At 37.9% G+C, this 20,480-nt stretch overlaps 1 protein-coding gene across 2 annotated transcripts; it reads right to left on the reverse strand.

Moving 5' to 3' along the window:
• Positions 1-744: 744 nt before the first annotated feature.
• podn (podocan) lies at positions 745-20,228 on the reverse strand. Of its 2 annotated transcripts, none has more exons than XM_007554661.2 (11): positions 19,990-20,227; positions 16,622-16,903; positions 15,530-15,623; positions 11,686-11,750; positions 9,965-10,074; positions 9,674-9,830; positions 6,704-6,819; positions 5,771-5,984; positions 5,201-5,644; positions 4,268-4,416; positions 745-3,050 (listed from the first exon to the last, which is right to left on the reverse strand). In XM_007554661.2, exons 2-11 carry the CDS (start codon positions 16,883-16,885, stop codon positions 2,900-2,902), a joined length of 1,764 nt encoding a protein of 587 aa, XP_007554723.1. In that variant the 5' UTR covers positions 16,886-16,903; positions 19,990-20,227; the 3' UTR covers positions 745-2,899. The 2 variants fall into 2 exon arrangements, with proteins under 2 accessions (XP_007554723.1, XP_016528227.1); XM_016672741.1 differs by having other exon boundaries at positions 2,925-3,050; positions 4,268-4,373; positions 19,990-20,228.
• Positions 20,229-20,480: the final 252 nt, after the last annotated feature.

Consider the following 20,480-nt stretch of genomic DNA (forward strand, 5'->3'; position numbering starts at 1 on the left):
GAGAACGCTGACGCTATTGCGCCCTCTACTGCGCATGCGGGACACTTTCAGGTTGTTTGCCCGTTTACACTGCAGAACGCATACAGGTCGCATTTACTGGCAGTGTGAATGGCCCCGGCAAAAAAATCGGAATTGCCAAAAAATCGGAATTGGGTCACTTCAGGCTGCAGTGTGAACGCACCCAAAGTATGTACAAATACTGAAGCTCCAACTAAACCTTTGTCAAAACATCACATGAAATCTCTGACTGTTGTTTTTCATGGACAAGCAATTTCACTAAGTTAGAAATGAATACATCTACCGTTCAGTCGCTGTTGACAGTGTCCATTAGATTATTGGGGTTATTACAGGGAATGCTGTAATATTGCCTTGTAATATTGTAAGATTGCCTTGAAACAGCAGAAAATTACTGTCCTACATGAAAGATTTCAGTTACTTTGAGCGATTGGCTCACACATAAGGTCAAACTGCTTTCAGGTTTTCAGTCTTATGACCAACAGTAGGTTTCACAGTTTCAGTTTTCCTCATCAAGTCACCTGACTTCTGTGATGTTGACATTCCTCTGTGCTTTCTTTTGGCTATACACAACCCCCTCTGCCCCTGATATATGAAGCACCATGGCACTTGGTGCACAGTGAGACCAAATGATTGTACGTCAAACAACTTTCAGTTTGTAGGACAACCTGCAGCAATGTTATCCAGAAGATTATGCTGACTCTAAGGAAACAGACAGCAATTTTTTTCATCGTTTTCAATGATTTATTGCTTTTTTGAATGACTGTAATACTCTATGTGACGATACAAGGCTACAATATGTGCAAGTGACTGTGTTCATAGTAATGTGATGAAAATTATATGTTAGTTAAGCATTTTAATTTGATAGGAAATATTTGATATCTTGGTGGAAAACAGGCTGGGGCATAAAGGAAGAGCAGCAGGAACGTTTTCCTCAGCTATATTGATAAGGGTTTTATTATTTTTTTCTTTTGATTGAATTATTTCATCCAAAAATACAGCATGATACTGAAAATAATAAGAACATGCATAGCTCATTATTTATTTTTTACACATAAGTAAGTCATTGGCTGCATTTAGTGTAACATTAAAGAGGTTCTGGCTTCAGATCAGTGCTGATATCGAAATGTTTTTCAGGCTATGTATGAGGCATAAGTCTGATCATTTATCATTTTAATTGTGGCTGCAATTAAAATGATAAATGTGACTAACTTTGATTGGTTAGGATTACACAGCACTACATTACAACTAAACTTATGGTCACAGCTTAGTTTGAGCATATAAAGATGCCGAAACATATCCAATATGTCGATTTACCTTTTTGCCATTTCTCATTGGAGAAAGGAGACATTTTATCTAGATAAATTTATTTTATACTACAATGTAATAAAATATTGACTGGGGCATACAATCAGCTGAAGAATATTTATTTTAAAGGCAGCCACCACTGTCACCCAGGAGAGTATGTGCATGGTTTTGATTGTTTTCTTTCAATACCAGCCACAGAAAACGTGCAGATGGAGAAGAAATCTGAAGAACTCCACACCATAGCAGTGCATGATTGACTGATAATTCATGATGACATGCAGGAAGCCATGCTGTTTTGAAGTGATGTTATGAAAGTATTTTTGGACTCAGATTTTTCAGTTCCATGTGGCCTTTTGTTTTTCACTAAGATAAGGTTTGATAAGCTAACCTTATCTTAATTAGTAATTTATTTGACTATTTCTTCAGAAAATTAGATACTGTTCAGTTTTCAATTTTTTGTTTGAGACGGTCTGTAGAGCACTGTTGATATTAATTTGGATGAAAACTGTTTAAATGCTTAGAATGTTAAAGAGAAATCATTAGGTAATAAATCATCTTTACTTGTTGAGCAAAACCATTTTCATCCGAAGTGCAGGAGAGGTTCTCCATGTCTGTTTTTGAAGGTTATTTTATGCCGAGGTGTAGTTTAATCTAGCATTTGGTGTCATTTTTTCCTCTTTTACCAAACCCATATCAAACCGGGACTTCAAAGCAGAGTGTGTGTATCCTTACGGCCCTGATGCATTGGGTCTTGCAAATCAAATGTTCTGGTTTACAAGTAGGAAAATTGAACCCATGGACATACTGAGAACATTTGTTATACTTTATGATCACACAACCTTTGACTGGGAGAAAGTCCACCAGTCTTTAAAAGATCACATCTATGAGTCCATTTGAGGTCGGCAGTACAATGAAAGGCTGCTGCTCAACCACAAAAATCTTACTCTGTAGTTGTTTTATTACTACTCTGGCTTAAAATAACTTAAAACGTTTAGACTTTTGTTACATTGCTGAATAATAACATCAAAACAAATCTTGTCAGGTTTGTGTTGGTCTGTAATTAGCTATGTAAAATATCCAAGAACAATAACATGGAAATATGTCCCTGATTTCTATGTTTGATTCAACTGTTTTTGTGGTTTTAATAACAAAATGAGTATTTTGGTTGCTATATTTGCTTTAACAAATCCAAGTAGATTGCATTGGTAATATTGCTGACAGAGCAGCCATTTTCAAAATGACATAAAAATGAAGAGGAAAACAGAAAGTGACTCATTTTTCTTGTTTCTTCCCAAGTTGGTGTTCAGATGCATTTATGAAGTATTCCTTCTTTCTTTTCTTTTTTTCAGTTGTTTTAAAGATAAAGATTGAATATGAAAAATCAAAAGCAATTTTTAAAGTTCGGTTTAAACAAAATGAACTTCCATCCGGTATCCTGCACCAGAAATATGTGGCTCTGTATCTCAGCATGATTTAAAGATAGAGATATAAAAAAAAGAAAACAAAACAAAAACATTCACAGGTTCCGTCCTGTTTAAAAGCCTGTTCTGTTGTCTGAAACATGCAGTCCAGTTCTCTATTTTTCCTGCTCTATCACCTCTCCACCTTCTTTCTCATCTCTTTTTGAGGACAGCTCTGTGTTTCCCGTCCCAAAGTCCAGCACCTGCAAGTTGACGAGGTGGGCGAAGGAGCTCTCGTCTACAGAGTCCACAGACAGCCGGTTAAACCTTGGAACAAAAGACAGGAAGGACGGTTTAGTTTGTAAAATTGGCACTTCCTCTGCTGAAGCCGAAGGTCTCACTTAGCAGAAGAACTTAAATTTACAGATCTGTCGGGTGATGCTGGTCCAGAATCAGTTCGGAAAGGTGCAAATTGTGAGCATCTCTTACAACTGTTGAACAAAATTAGTTTTTGTTGTTCTGCACTATTTACTCACTGAAGTGTTGACTTGAGTTACCTCAAAGTATTTTTAAGAAATGTATGAGATCAATTCCATTTACTTGCATGTGTAGAAACCGATTACACAGCCTATCCATGAGTTTAATCATCCATCACCAAGTGATTTCTGTGATATTACAACATTTATTTCCATTTCCCTCCTGCAAACACTCCAGTTGGTACAGACCATGTGCTTAATACTGCAAGTGGAGGGAAACAAGGGGAGAGAACTGGAGCAGCAGCTGATATGACAATAATGCCAAACCTGCATCCCGAAAGGGGTCAAAGCTCATAAGCGTAGCTATAAAGCAACAAGGTTAAGGTCACACTGAAACCAAACCAGAACAAATACCTTGAAAGCACATGTTCAAAACCTCTTAACTCTTGTCTGACCGCTGCTTTCAGCTGCAGGGCTTGTGGCGGTAAGCCAGCAATACGTGGAATAAACCAAAGTGGAACATTTTCTGAATGCACTCAAGTTAGTGGAGTTGGAGAGATTAGATCCTGTGTTACGGTACTCTACAAAATGAAGCTAAGTCCGAATGCGCAACAGACAGTGCTTTCTTTTGATTTGCGACAGAGCGGCGCACACAGAAGGTCGTCCATGTGAGGAAAAATCTCATTTCATTAACACTAAAACCAAAAACAGCTCCAGAATGGAAAATGGTTCCAAGTGTAAACGCTGAATGTTGTAGATCTTACAAATAAGTGTTGAATTATTTGTAAGTTGACAAATAATTTATTTTATCCAGATAGTGGATTGGATTCATTATCTGGTCTATCTAAGTTTATAATTCAGAAAGCACCAATGACCTGCCAGCGGAAACACATCCATGAGTTTAGATCAAAGGTGAACAAATAGACCAGGGAATGAGAACATTAGTGCAGATACTGTGTCTTTAATTACTTTTTTAAGCATGCAGATGCGGCCATGTTTCAGGTTCAACACATACAAAACTCAATGGATTTGAGTGAGAAAGGTTAAGGATGTTTGTGCGTCTCTTACCGAAGGAAGATGCCTTTAATGTTTGGAGTGCCTTCAAAGGCTGAAGCAGGAACACTGGAGATCCGGTTGCTTTGCAGGTAAAGATACTCCAGAGACTCAGGAAGGTCTGATGGGATGTGTGTTAGCTGGTTACCAGAAAGGTCTAGTGTCTAAAATAATAATAATAAATACATCATCAAAAAGGAACATATCAAAATAAATTAATGTTACTCATATACCACTATCACATGTAACCCATTCAGATGGATGGATGGATGATAAATGATAGATGGATGGATGAATGGAGGCAATTTCTGCATCATTTTTTATTTTTATTTTTTTTTTTTTTGCATTTTGTCACACTTGAAGTATGTAATTTTTCTAAAAATATTTTTAGCATATTTTGTACACCTGTCAGTATGCTGTGACAGTAGATCATAAGACAAATGATCTGTGAAAAAAAAATCAAGTTCCTCTACCTTGTCCTACTGTAGTCAAAAACAACCAATCAGAGCCAGGAGGAAGGTATTAGCACTGTGAATTAACATTTCAGTAACATTAAGTTTTTCAGCAACTTAATGTTACTGAAAAACATTTTATCTGCCAACATCAGTGACTTATGCTAACTAGCCTAGCATTCATGGCAGGCTCTGGTGAGGGAATCTAGCTGTAGCATAACAGAAACAAGGGGCAGGGTGTGAGTAGTGCATACACGAGCATGATTCTGATTGCTAGGTTCTGAAGCGGTGTATCTCTGCAGATCTGATGACAAGGATGGAGGCAATGAAGCTCAATTTTTTTCACAGATTTTTTTTTCACAGTCTCATTTAAAAGAAATAATATAAATAAAAATAATCTATTGCAAGTTTTAACCTTCTATGTTAAGGTAATAGACTAGGGTTACAAGACCTGTTACTAAGCATAATCTGACCAGTATCTCTACAGGTCACTCACTGTGAGTGCACTTAGCTCCATCCAGGCTCCTTGGTAAGCTGAGTTGAGTTTTAGTTTGTTGTCACTCAGGATCAACTTCTGCAGCTTCTGCATTCCTGCCAGGGCTCCATATGGTATAGCACTGAGCTGGTTGTTCTTGATCTCCAGAACCTTCAGACTGTGCGGAAGGCCCAGGGGTATGGCATGAAGGGCATTTCCAGACAGGTCCAGAGTTTCCAGTATGCGCAGCTTTCTGAAGGCGTCACGGTGAATCTTTGTGTTGGTCAGTTTGTTGTAGCTCAAATTGAGCTCAGTCAGGGTATACAGCAAAGACAGGTCATTGCGGCCAATTTCAGAAACAAAGTTGTGGAGCAGCATGAGAGTCTTGGCTCGCCGAGGTAAGCCTCTGGGAACTCGTTCCAGCAAGTTATTATACAAATGAAGAGTGTGCAGCTTCTTCAAACCCTAGGAGAAATAAGCAATTCAAATGAATGAAGAGCACTGCTGCTATGCAGTGCATTTGAGGATTTGCACTGCCATTACACATTTGTGAGTAGCATCTAATATATGATCAACGTTTCCTTAAAGTACCTGGAAGGCCATTGGGTGTATAGAGCGGGAGCGCAGCTTGTTATTGTGTAGAAGCAGGTATTCAATGTTCCGTACAGAGATGAGAGCGTCTCCAGGAATGCTGCGGATGGCGTTCTTCTCCAGGTGCAGCAGCACCAGGTTGCGAGGCAAACCCTTAGGAACAACGCTCAGGTTGTTATTTGACAAGTCAAGATACTCAAGGCTACTCAGCTGGCTGTGGAAACAGAAGAGGAGGGAAATCATGTTTTCGATTCTGCACTCTGTAATTTAACACTTTATGTTTTTTGTGACTTCTAGGTGCTTCACAGCTACAGAGCAAATTCCAAGGTTTGCATTTAAAGATGCTTGAAATGCACACTGGGAGTTGTAAATAGTAATAAAAACAAATTTTGTCCAAGTAGGATCAAGGGATGATGTATACCAGGAGACTTCAGTTACCCCTGCAGCTTTAGCTAAATGTACTGGCAGTTAACCAACTACCAACTACCGTTCAGACCACCAAGTGGTAAGTTTGCTGAAGTGGAATATATCGATTCTATTGTGTTTATGGTGACAGTGGAAGAAACGTTAAGAAACTGCACAGTTTATTAAATCCTTGTTCTATAGAGCAAAGATAAATGTTGACCAAAATGTTAAATATCTGCAGCTGGTGGTTATAATTTTACAAGCAGATCGGTTCATTTTGGATCAGGTAAAGTCTTTTGCCCAGCAGTGCTGTTCATTTAGGAAGATCTGAGATCTGATGATCACATTACCAAACCATTCACAGTACAGACTCCCTCTTGGAATGCTGTGGACTTGTTAGTTGTGTACATTTTGAGGTATGATCTATTTGTGTTGTGTGACACACTTTTGTGTTCTTTATTTTAGTTATGAAAATACAAAGTGAAATATTTTAATTGCTTTGTTTTGTGACTAAAATGTTAAGCGCACCTGAAAGTCTCGTTGTCCATCCCATCATTGGTGAGGAGGTTGTTCTGGAGATAAAGCTCTCGAAGGTTTCGCAAGTCCTCAAAGGCCCCTGTTGGAATTTTCTCCAGCCTGTTACTCTGTAGCATGAAATAAATATTTTTTGATCAATAAAATGATATGCTCTCCACAACCTTTGGCAGAAAGTGGCTGGACTGGGGCAAATTAACTAAAACTCTATTGGCGTGAAGTCAGTCATGATCCTGCCAGGCTCAAGTACTCAGCAAGCAAAGTTTCTCCAGTTCACATCACTACTGTGTCTCACTATGACGATCCCACCAGATCATGCAGGAACATGCAAGAAGATTTCCCTCCACGTTAACACCGTGATGAAGTAGCTTTAGCTTCAGGCCAGTAGGGCTAGTCCTGCTTCAAACATTTAACAAAAGTCCACTTGTTCAATCAGACATCAAATCTTTATCATGTCTTTTTTTTTTAGGTAAAATGTCTCAAAGGGTTCAAAACACTTGAACTTACAACAAATAAAACAGTAATAATAACAATAAATAAGCAAAATATGAAAAAAAAATCATTAGAATTGATTAAAGCTTTCTCTTTGTATCCAGTTCCAAACATTTCAGGTTCTTTTTAAATAAAAATTATTCCAGGAAACATCTGCTGCATATTTACAGGCATTTTTCCCTAATTCTGTTCTGGCTTGTTTAACAGATGTTTCTAAAACACAGTCAAAGCGAAGGATTACTAGCTGGTGTTTACTTAAAAGCCCAAGCACAGATAAACTCTGGATCTAAAAGGTTTACAGGACCAAGATAAACCTGCCAGATTTTTAGGATGTGAATAAAAACCAGACTAAATTATGTCATCTTAAGTCTTTTTATTCTGACGTATTAATCATGTTAAATATCCACTGATGGGAAACACCTGGTGGCTTCATCAGGAAAGATATTCAAGATTTTAAGAGAAGAGGAAAAAATGTGATGTGTTAACACACAAGGAAATGAGCAGAAAAGGAACAAGAAAAAGAAGAAGAGCACAAGAAGACGAAGAAGAACAATAACGGGAGGAAACGACATAGAGGCAGGAAACAAGAAGTGGCTCCGGACACGGCTTCAGGATTTGATTTGACTGAGATGGAGTCCTGGGTTTTTAAGTGTCTTGTTCTGCATTTTAATTACTGTGTTGGTCATAGAATGTTTTAGAGAAACATGAACCCCAGCTGGCTCATACTAAGAAACTTCTACATACATTATATAAATAGACAGAATCATTTTTCTTACTGTCTGATATTAAATCTGTCTATAAGCATCAATAAAGATTGCTATAATTATTTTTATTTGCAAATGTTCTAAATAACTAGAAATATAATTTTCTTAGATATTTTTATGTTCCTTGGGTTTCCCACTACAAGCTTCTCACAACAATTTTTGAATTTTGACCCATTTCTTCTGGTTTAGTTTAGTGAGGTTTGTAAGTTTGCTCTCTTTTGGTTCTGCAAACTTCTATGGAACAAATATCAGAGGTTTTTGATTTTCAGTTCAAAACATTAACATGTTGTCCTTAATTAACTTTGTCCATCTGGAAGACCTATTTGTGCTGAAGACTCAACTCTTGAAATGCTGCTTCAGTATTTCTACATAATGTTCTTTTCTCACGGTGCTATTTAATGAAGTGCACCAGTCCCTCCTGCAATATAACACTAACACAACATGATAAAGCCACTACCGTACTTATCTGTTGAAATAGTTTTTCCTCTTACTTCAAAGATGCTCATTAACCCTTAAATTTTCCATTAATCAGGCAACAGACTAGACTTGTTTTTTCAAGCTGTATGAAGTGTTGAACAGTCAATTACTCTTGATCCAAAACATTTACATATGCTAGAAAGTTGCAGAGCAAGATGAATTTTACTTTCAACATCAAAGTGAGTCTGAGGCTAAGGAAAAGTATGGTTTAAATAAAAGTTTTAAATTCAAGTCCGGATCTGTGGACAAAGATGTCCACACAAAGCAAGAGGTATAAAGCAGCCTGGGTAAATATTTCCAAGTCAAAATGTAGGATGCCAATAGAAAAGAAAAACCAAAGTATTTCAACTAAGTTTTAACTTCGACTCTACAGACTTATGCAATGAGCTTGTTGAATTTATTTCATTTTCTTATATTCTTTCTTCTGAAATGTGCTTTTCAGTTAAACTGTGCAAGATACTTTACACAACAACAGTAAGAGATATATTGTAACTGAGGTGTATCGGCTTTTGATATAGATTGTACCCATACGAGCCAGTTGGACAGCATGTGGAGGTCAAGGCTGCCATGTATCTAGGACAGCAGTGACGCATACAGTTCTCATTATAAAGAATAATATGCTAAACACAAACCTAGACATATTCCAACATATTTATGCCAATACCAAGTGCATTTATGAGCAAATTAGCACCATGCAAAAAGTTGTTTAAATCAAATATGGAATATAATATAATGATTAGATTCAATAGTTTCACATTCATTCCCTTGAAGAGTTTTGATTTCCAATGTTTAAACTACTTGTTGCCCTTTTAGAACATTTAGCTGCTAAATTGTCTGCATCTAAGCTAATTCTGTTCTAAATGAACAAAAACAAAACATGAAATGCAAACCTGAGAAATTCTAAATGATGCATTACTACTAATAAAGATAATAACAGGAAATTGTATCATCTGCATAGTAACAATTTTGGATTCGTGGTCACTGCTGCTGCTACCATCTGTCATGTAAGACCCAACATTTCTGCCAATAAACCACATTCACCCACTGCTCTCATAATTAAAGGCCTCACCAGAGACCATCCATGCTCAGCCTGACTGCAGTACATCTATCTTCAGCCAGAGAAAAGGCACCCTAAGATTAAATGCATGTATTAATTGAAATGTGCTCTAGTGTGTTATTGTAATCGCTTGTGTCCTTATTATTATTATTGTTGTTGCTGCATGTGTGAGACCTTCAGATGAAGTCGGAGAAGACTGGCTGGCAGATTGCTGGGAACGACCCTCAGGAAGTTGCTGGATATGGTGAGGATCTCCAGCGTGTCAGAAGCATTGAACATGTTATCGGGAAGTCCTTCATCTGTCAGCTTGTTGTTATGGAGATACACAGACCTATGGAGTCATGACACACACACACACACACGCACACACACACACACACACACACACACACACACACAGGACATGTTCTACTAACTGTACCTGAAATAAAAAGAGGTATAATCACACATAAGACTTGTCGGTACCTTAGTTTTGGTTTATGACCAAATGTGTATGGGTAGATCCTGGAGAGCTGATTAGCAGCAAAATCAGCGCTGACCAAAGACGGCGGCAGGACTCTTGGTGCAGAGGAGAGCTACAAGCACATCAGAGATTGAATGAAACATTGTGATTTATTTTTTATTTTTCTCTATGTGGTTTACATGTATTTATTGTCACCACTGGCCATTTGCCATGTTTTCTGAGCCGCCTGTGTGATTTATTTTTGTTTTGTTTTTTTTGCTTGCTAGATGCAATTTATTCAGAACCAGATAAAGGATTAATTTTCGAATACTGAATAAGAAATGCTTCTAAATGCCTTATTCTGGCTAAGCTGTTGGAGACAAAGAACTGTAAATTGTTTGTTGTTAGATCTTCCTTCCAAAAGCACAAGAGGCCACTGGTATTAGTAGAGGGAGTGAAAGAGGCCGTCTCAGTGTCAATAGAGAGAGCGATTTTAGGAATCTACAAACAGAACTGCAGCAAACAAGATTTGAACAGGGAGAAGAAAGAAAATAAGAAAAGAGGTGCTTCAAACATTTGCATAATAAAAATATAAGGTTAATCCATACATTGAGGTGAAAATTCTTCCAGTCTGATCCAGACTGCATTTACTCTCCAAGAAGTCATCCTGAATCAAATTCTGATTGATGATGGCATGAGACACGCAGTTTCTGAAAACAAGCGTTGCATATTATATAATATGATAACCCTTCTATTGGTCCTGTCACATTTCCAGCATGCATCGTAATCTCCTGGTTTCATTTCTGCCATTTTATGGAAACTCCAACTACTTATGCAATCTCCACCTTCCCTAATGTCTTACACCTGAAGCCAAAAGTCTCTTTCCACATCTCCTTTTCTATTTTTCTGATCTAAATCACAGCCCAGATTACCCAGAAGCCTCTGAGCTCTGAGACCTCTCATCAAATTACATCAACAATCAAAATGTTGTTGCCCCTAAAAAATTAATTACCCAGATTATGTATGCCTCAAAGCATGTAACATGTAAAATGGTTTCATTTAGCAGGTTTTCCAAGCAAAAGAAGTGTTTTCCTTCCATTCAATTGTTTTATATATAAATTGCTTGGATAAAGTTTACAATATTTAACTTTTTGGAAGATATAAAAACATTTTGAGAAAAAAACTGAATCTTGGTTTAACTCTATTTGTAACCTGTAATTATCAAAATTCCAATAATTAAAGGCTTAAAATATCTCCCTCTATGTGTAGTAAATCTATATAACAAACAAGTTTTTCTTTCTGAACATCATCATAGTTAAAAAGAAAAGATGTATCTCTTCAATAATATAAGACTCTCAAATGCTAAAATCTGTCAAATGAATATAGAAAGCAGAGAAGCATTTTTGAGATTACACATTCATTTAGAGCTTTCTCCTTAATAACATGGTTTATGTATTAAAGTAACACAGGATGTCTTTGAGGCTTAGTGAGCTCTTAAAAATCCTCTATTCTTCCTGCATTCTGTTTTCCTGTTTGTCCCTTTAGACACACAAATCTGCCCATCCTTTCTCTCTCACTCGCCTTGTCCAGGAAGGTCAGTAGCATTTTTAGCTTTGACCAGCTAAAACACAATACGTAAGCTATTACTGTCTGTCTCAACAAAATGTTTTGAGAGCAAAGAAACAATCGTGCCATTGTGCAGTGTGATAATTCTGGGCATTTTAGATTCTTGCATATGACTCACCTTGTTGTTAGCCAGGTACAAATAAGCCAGCTCTTCAAGCATTTCAAAACCTTCATCTTCAAGGCCTGAAAAATAGACAAAAATGTGAATTAATATAGATATGCCTGCCAAAAATTCATTGCATTGTCCAAAAGGAGGGGTAATATGTATTTTCCAGGCACATAATGCCATTTTATTGCACAATCAAGTAACTGTGTCAACTTCAACTGTTATAAAAATGACATATCCAACATTACTTAAAAAAAAAATTGACTTCATAATTTATCACTTTGAAATTGGGCCACAGAGAAAAAGACCTGGAGATCAAAGCTGTTTTAATACTTAATCTTGCCTATGAAATCATAATGTCACATGCATGCAAGTTTTTCGGTCAAACCTAGATGTTTCAGATCACACAATTTCAAAATCAGATAAAGCTAAATAGAATATGTAGTGTTCAAGATGATTTCATTCATTAGAGGAGCAATCCTATCCAAACCACCCTGACAATACATGAAGATCTAATTTTTAAATAACTGACTAACTGTGATTAACCACATTTGTTTAGTTCTGTTTCCCTTGCCACGCCTTCTTGTCAGTGGAATTAACAAATCCCTTAAAAACAACCTGCCTAACAACATGAAGTAGGCTAAAAGATCTGAAAAAGCAACACATAAAATCCTATTTAAAAGAAAAAAATCAATATCCAATGAGAAACAAAGTCCCTGATGTCTATCAGACCGGGAAGGGTTACAACCCCGTTTGTACAGCATTCAGACTCCAGTGAACCACAGTGAGAGCAGTTATCCACAAACAGAGAAAACACAGAAGAGTGGTGAACCATTCAAGGATTGTCTGGTAGACCAACGTTACTCCAACATCTCAAAAGAACTTCTAAAGCATAACAGAGTTGGCTCACAGGTTAATGGTCATGACTGAACAATAAGAAAAAAGAGTGTGTTAAAATGGCCTCTACAGGAGCGGGTTCCAATGCCAAACCCACTACTGACCAAAAATAAACACAAAACCACATTTCAAAGAACCCAGAGACTTTAGAGAAACCATTCTGGGGAATGGTCAAACAACAGTGAAATATTTGTAATGTGTGCATTATGTAACATCTTCTAGAGTAAACCTAACACGACATTATAGAAAAAGGACATTGTACTGAGAGTCAAACATGACAGTTGTAATAGGATGGTCTGTGCCTGCTTTCATTTTTTTTACCTTTTAATGGGATTCTGACATTTTCTCTCTATGAGAAAACTCTGAAAGAGAATATTCCTCTCTCGATCCAAGCACACTTGGGTTTTACAGCAGGACAGTGATTCGAAGCACACCAACAAGTCCAGATCTGAGCTTTTCATATGTTACCAAATCAGATCATTTGGAGTGGCAAAGTCAAAAGTCTGGACTTAAATCTAATCAAGTTGCTGTGGCATGACCATAAACACACCATCAATGCTTAAAACCCTTTACTGCAGCTGAATTAATACAATTATCCGGAGAAGATTGAGTTGATGATGACACAGTGAGCTGAAAGACTCAGCGCCATGTTATCACCAAGGCTTGATTGATGGCAGTTTGTGCTCCCTAGAGTGGCACAGTGAACTATCTGCTGTGGATTGAGTGTTAGAAATTTTATTACATCCTCTCACATTACATTATTCACCTAAATTATGTTATGTCTTTATTCACAAAACGTTTTACAAAAGTTTATTCTTTTGTTGAATAAACTTTACCTAGTCATCCCTGAAGGTTATTCTTAAGGGTTGTAGTTTGTAAAGTCTGTTTGTTTAGGTGAATCTTCTGTCCTTGGCTATAAAACTAATTGACTCTGTCTGGCAGAACTTTTTTCTTTGCTCTGAACAACAACTCTTGAGGGACGGAGCACTCATATCTTTTACAAGCAATATTTCATATGGTGTTCTACACTGAGAAAAACAGTTGCCAGCAAGTCCTATTACATTTTTATATTTTCGTTATTTACTCATATCTATGTTTTTGATATTACTTTTACTTGTATTTTATTTCTACATTTGATCATTACATGTGTTTCTAATGCATGTCAGATCTACCTTATAAAATTCAAAGGTTCAATTAGTTTGTTTTATGGATTATTTTTAGTTTAGCACTTTCATCACTGTTATTTTTTAAGTAAATAAAAATAGAGTTGGCTTGATGAATCCTGGTCGAGGACTCTTTCTATGGAACTTGAACATTCTTCCCATGAATGCATGAATACTTTCCAGGTATTCTTTCACCCACAGTCCACAAAACAATTGTTAGGGTCATTAAAGACTATAAATATTCCTTAAGTGAAAGTACAATTGTGTGTTCTGTCTCTCACTCTACAAAAGTGTGCAAAACTTCTATGTTCAGCTAAAGCACACTTTTGCAATTGTAGTGTCCCCATTAAATAAGAAATGGAAAAAAAAATCACACATGAATAAGCTTGTTCATGCAATACGTCTTTAAAAATCATGGCTGCACAGGTTGTAAACAGCTACATGAGATATAATTAAGCCATGGTGCTGGCACTCATCCTATATCAGCCAATCAGTGGAGAAGTTGGCGTCTTATTCAGGCGTTGGAGCAACAAGCCCCGCCTACTTGGGGGCAGCTACATATGCAGCATTTTGGGGAAATTGTTGTCGTGGGTTTTACAGAAGAAGGATTCAACATGACACAGAACTTTTTATGAACTGTGTGGTGCTGTGAGGGCTCACACAGGACTCCCAGTGAACACAGAGATCCTGCAAAGTGTTGAGACTTGGTTACTTGTTTACCCTCTGTGGTGAGCCAGTGTGTTTTTGTTTATTGTCCCACACAAAAAAGTCAAAAAACAAAAACTCATCCTCCTGCTGCTTCCTTTGTCATTTTCAGCAGAAGTAACATCCGGCTATTGGTCATATGTGACATGTGTTGAGTGAAAAGTATTTCCATTGTAGTTTTGTGAAATAAATCTATTTTTATATGGCTGAAAAAACACGTCATCCTAGCGCAAAAAAACCTTTATTGAAAAACATCAAGTTTTTGTTTTGTTTTTTGTTTTTTTTTTAATTGGCATGTTTCCATTTAGCACATTTATTTTTGAAATTTCAATTTGTGCAATTTTAAGTTCATGGAAACGCAATTTGTCTCACCATGTAACCAATTGGAAGTTTGTTTATAGCATGGCCTGTCTCATGCTGACTCAGCAGATTGGCTCCCTGGCTGCAGAGTTGAAGTAAATCCAATAACTAAATTGAAGTAATCTGGATTAACACACTCCTAGGTAAGCTTAATGCTGAATATTAATCTTAGAAGCCAATTTCTGTGGTTAAAAATCTTAGTGAATGGCTGGGTTAAACCTATGACCCAATTTCTACATCTGATCCAGGACCAGGCATACAAAATAACCCCAACCATGACATTTTTCACACGGCAGTCTTAATAGCATACTTTTTAAGGAAGAAATATGCTGCTTTAAGAATTTGTCTTCTAAGTTTCTGTATTGCCTGCTACTCGATACTCCATGTCATTTAAACAACACTTCAGAAACCTTTCTGTCAAAAAAAATAAAAATGGATTCTTTCGTCTCCATCCATTGCCATCTATTTCTTGTATGTGACTATTTGCTGGAATTAAACACACATTGGGACAGACCGCTGAACCAGGCAACAAGTGAAATAGTAGCAATTCCTCTGCTACTGACAGGTGCATATTGAAGATATTTACTTCAATCAGCCAATCTACAAAAAAAACTGCACTGATAAAACATTCCACTCTGTCTCTAAAATGCCCTTGGAACCATGTCTGCAGTTTCCCTCCCCAGTGAACACAGAGTTCCTGCATAGTGTTGAGACTTGGTTACTGTGTTTACCCTCTGTGGTGAGCCAGTTGTTTTGGAGGTTGAGAGTCTCGAGCTGATGCAGATGGGAAATGTGCTCCACTGTTATTTCCTTGATTTTGTTGTTCTGCCATCAGGGAAGAGAATACGCAACATTTACAAAGGCAGATTAAAGTTCAGCACTTTGTGTTCTGAGCAATAATTTCAGATTATGAATAGGTAGGTGTACTGCTGAAATTGATGAGCAATGTGCGTGTGCGTGTGTGTGCGTGTGCGTGTGTGTGTGCATGTGCGTGTGTGTGACTACTTGTTTAGCTGTATTTATGGATCTTTTGAAAACAGATAAGCCTTATCAGGGCCAAACATTGTATTAGGACCAACTGTTGGTCCTAATACAGAGACCCCTTTGTTTACATTTAGCATCAGGGTTTAGAAGTAAGGTGTGAATTAGGTTAAGGTTAGGATTGGGGTCATGGGAAATTGTCTGGATTAACCCCAACCATGACTAGTATGGGTAGAAATGCAAACTTGTGTGTGGTCTTGTATTTTATGCAAAGCAATGGCCACTTTCCTAACTCTGCCATGTTGTGGGGACCAACTGCTCAGGGCCCAAAGCCCAGACCCCAAGAGAAGAAATTCTGTTCTTCAGTTGGATGTTAGGTTTATGACTAATTTCAGTTTAGGTTAGTATTAGGGATATGCTTGTGCTGGTAGTGATTAGGTTTAGGGTAAGTATCTGGGTTTAGCTATAGAAATGAATGGCAGTCAATGCAAAGTACCAATATGGGTAAAAATACAAATTTGTGTGGGTGCGTGTGAACCAGGTTTTTATATCCTTGTGGGAACACATTTCTGTTGACATTGTGGGGTTGTGGTGACCATTGCTTCTTGAGGGGACAAATCCTGGTCCCCATAAGAGGAAGTGTTGTTTATGGGTTAGGGGTTAGATATAATAGGGTTAGGGTTAAGAATAGGGCAAGGGTTAGGCTGTAGAAAATGAATGGAAGTCAATGTAAAGTCCCCACAAGACACAAAAACACAACTGTGTGTGTGTGTGTGTGTGTGTGTGTGTGTGTGTGCGTGCGTGCGTGTGCGCATGTGCGTGTGTGTGTGTGTGTGGGGGACCTGTAGAGAAAGTTGGCGGATCTTATTAGGCAGCTCTTCGGGGAACTCTGTCAGGTCAACTCCTGCACAGTCCACTGTTCCCTCTGTTGTGCAGCTGCATTCTGAAGGGCATTCAGTTGTTACCAGTGTTGCAGTGTCAGCTTCCTTTACCGCCTCTTCCTCTTCTTCTTCCTCAGGTTCCACTGGGGTCTGGCAACGTACCAGCATCCACACCAAGAGCATCACACTGAAGGCCTGCAGGATGGAATGCTTTGGAAAGTCCATGTCTACTGTTGATCTGTCCTGATACACAAGCAAATACACAGCAACAGTTATCTCCACTGTTCAACGAAAAAGCAACAATCAGTCTTCTGTTTTCCTGTTTTGTTTCATCTCATTAAAGAAACCGAAATATCAGACAAAGATAACATGAGTAAATACAATAGCAGTCCCAAATGGTTTTCTTCTTCAATGGAAAATAGCTATCCAAACCTACCAGACTCTATGTGAGACTGTAATTGACCCCTGAAACCTAATATCTGTTTGTGCCACTCTTGACAGCAGCAACTGCCACCAGGCATTTGCAAAAACTGACAATTAGTATTTTTTTTATCACTGTGGAGGAAATTTGAAACACCCCGCTAACTCAGCAACATTGCAAGGAAGATCAGAAGGTTTTTGAGTGTTACCAGCCTGTTTACCATCATGCCACAGGATATCAAACGGTTTTTAATCTGAACTTTGACGACATCACTTCAGAACCTTCTTTTATATCGTCATTCGTAGTTGGACTTGCCTGTGTGGTTTGAATTGTTTCCCTGCTGCATATTCCATGAAGCAAGGCAGTACATGCACCTCAGTGGATGTACTGCCTGATAAAACTGATAAAACTGATGTCCAGTTTAAGGTCACAAACTGGACATTCATCTTCAGAATTTTCTCACAGGTTTCGATCATGACACACACATTCCAAAATGTTTAATTCCTATCTTATTACTTAGCAGGATATGTTTTTCCTAATGTCAGAAATCTTCAAGATGGTTGGTAAATGTTATTAAGGCCTTTGTGTTTTCTTTATGATCAGTAGAGTTTTCCTTGGAATTCCCTCAGGAGTCATTCAAACAATATTAAGTTCAACAATTCTCCTTTGAGCTGGGGCTTTCAAATGGATGCTCCAGCAAGAAATCCAAATTGTTCATCTTTGGGTTTGTAGGTACCGACTACAGAAATGAAAGTCTTCCAAGCAGTTTGACAGTGGATTGTCAAACTAGCCAATCCATTCTCATGTTTGAAATGATGTTATTATTAGTCAAGAAGAAGTCAGCTATACTTGAGGTGGCTAAAAAAAAGAAACTTTTTGATTGGGATATTTCATACCTCAAAAGAAACAAGTGAAGAATTTTCAGGAAGTGCTCAAAGGCCTTTGCCTCACAGGTCTGTTGGGGTGATGGGTCAAGAACAAGCTGCAAGAGCACTCAAAAAATTATGTAGCTCTTGACTTTGATCTTCAGTATGTCTGTCTGCTCTGAGATCTCCTTCATTCAAGACTGGATGAAGGAGATCCTGCAGCCCAAACCAGGGCTGCAGGAACAGAAGAGTGCTGTTTCTTACTGGTAGCACTGGGAGAGAAATCAAATATCTCTGTTCTTGCAGAGCTTGTATAGACCTTAAAGGCTCTGACGTGCTTCATCCATAGCTTCAAAATGTAGACGCATGACGAATATGGCATCTTCCTGCAGGACGCAGTCTTCCTCTCATTCTCACAGAGCTCAGTGAAATCCTTTGTATAATTGGTCAGAAGTTTGTATTTATGCAGAAATGAGCTCGGATGGCAATGCTGATATTTAGTTTCAACTTGTCTGTTTTCACTATCCAGTTTTTGAATCGTAGCTGACTAATACTTTTGAGGATCATTTGTCAAATGCAGTAATAATAGGTATTTTGTCATTACAAAATACCTACTATAATGACAGTTAAATGGCCAAAAACTCCTGGATGAAAATTCCGAGGTAGTTGTTCACAGAGGAGCCAGTCTGTGAACTGCCAGAGAAAAATAATACAAAGTAATTAAAAATCAAAACTTACGTATGCCACAATTTGGTTACTTTAACTTTAACTTGGTTAGTTAAAGCAAACTGAAGGATGCAGGGACAGAGTGGAGAAGTCAGTGTGGGGTATGATGAAGGTCAAATGGTGTTCAACGGTGATCTGTGCCGTGTGTGAAAGGTGTGTGCAAATACAAATGTCCAGCAACTACATGACCGAGTGTCGACTGTTGGCTTCAGGTGAACCTACTTCATGTTATCAGGCAGGTTTCTATTTAAACAATTCCTTGATTCTATAGCATTAGTTGTTCTGGTCAAGCTGAATTCATTTTCAAAAAGAAATGCGGTTATTCACAGCTGACTCTTCATTTAGCAAGCACTCTGCATACTTCTCACATAGTGCTCATAGTGTTCATTTGGATGGATTTTAAGAGACAAAATCATCATTTGAAAGGGTTTTTTTTTTGTATTTACTCAGGTTATCTTTATCTGATAGTAAAGGTCTGATTACCTGAAGCACTTGAGGAAAAACATGACAGGAAAAACTGAATAAATTTATAATGAAGCAAATTTTCACAGATACAGCCTGGATATAAACCAGATTGATTTAAAATATTTCACCTCAAATCTGTCTGGATATCAATCACTAACATATAAAAATAAACATTATAAGCACATTTCCACCAGTAGCAGAAGGTCAACTCCCAAACGTAAAGTCTAATTTAAAGAAACAAAAGCATAACATGTTAGGGCTTTTGCTCTGTTTCTCCTAAATGCACCAGTGATTTGCTGCGATTTGAAGTCTTAAGTGAGGTGTGTGCAAACCTCTTCAGCAAAATATTGCTGTTTTTTTATTCTTTCTTGAGCAAGTCCAAGAAAAAAAAAACACAGCTTCATTACATCCTCTGATTCTGACAGAGATACTACTGTTATGCACTCAGAGCAGCTCTAAAGGCAAGCTTCTAAAAGCTGTCCATCAAAGGAACCTTTTCAGGCTGTCGCAGGGCAAGAGCTAATACAAACAGCTTAAAAAATATGGGCTGGAGTAGACTCAGCGCAGCGAGCACTTAGTGCACACAGACGACTTCATAAAAACATCATAGCAACCAAGGGTCATAGAGAAGTTTAACGCCATCTCTAAGAGAACACCAATATCCTGCTAAAAGTTGTCATTTATGGGCTTAAAGTACAAAATAAAGATACTGAGTACTTTTATGGCTTTGGTCTGTTTTCATGCTGTTTCTGAGCAGAGCAGAGGTTATGAAGAGGCTCTGCTCATATTTAGCTGACTGGATTGTCTTAACACATACCAAAAGGCAGAACTGTCATGCATAAATGAATTACCTTGACTCTGGAAACTCAGTGCGAGCTCTGTCCAACATAACAGCCAACCGCAAATCATGCAGCAGAGTTACTACACTACTTTACCCCTAAAAGCTGTCCTAAAAGTGGAACAGTATTTGCTGAAAAGAACCGACGCGTGATATCTGGTCCAAGCTGAGGCTGTCCCATAGCAGGCGAGGAGTCACAGATCTGCGGTAGAACCCCCTCCAGATGTGAAGTGAGAGAGGGAAGGTTAAAGGGAGAGAAGAGGGAAGGAAGATGTGAAAAGGAAGGGAGTTTGGAGGAGGGTCAGCCAAAAACGCAAATTCTTCCTTGTTTTTTGCTCTTTTAAATAGAAAAAAGAAACTGTGGAATTTGGGTTTTAAAAAAATATCTTCACCAAAATGTTCTCAGATTTTTTCTTCTTCTTCTTCTTCTTCAAAAAAAAAAATGATACTCAAAAGCAGTCAAGTTTCTCAGGGCCATAAATCATTGTTGTACCAATTGCCTGA

This window comes from Poecilia formosa, unplaced genomic scaffold (genome assembly GCF_000485575.1).
Source record: "Poecilia formosa unplaced genomic scaffold, Poecilia_formosa-5.1.2 Scaffold65, whole genome shotgun sequence".
NCBI lineage: Eukaryota > Metazoa > Chordata > Actinopteri > Cyprinodontiformes > Poeciliidae > Poecilia > Poecilia formosa.

Bases quoted from the DNA above. Each gene is read 5' to 3' on its own strand.
- podn (XM_007554661.2), bottom strand. From the start codon at position 16,885: ATGGACTTTCCAAAGCATTCCATCCTGCAGGCCTTCAGTGTGATGCTC. The intron at 15,624-16,621 runs GTCCCCCACACA...CCCTGATGGCAG, and splicing joins TCCGCCAACTTTCTCTACAG to AACAACAAAATCAAGGAAAT. The intron at 11,751-15,529 runs GTAAACACAGTA...TCTATTTTTCAG, and splicing joins CAACTGGCTCACCACAGAGG to GCCTTGAAGATGAAGGTTTT.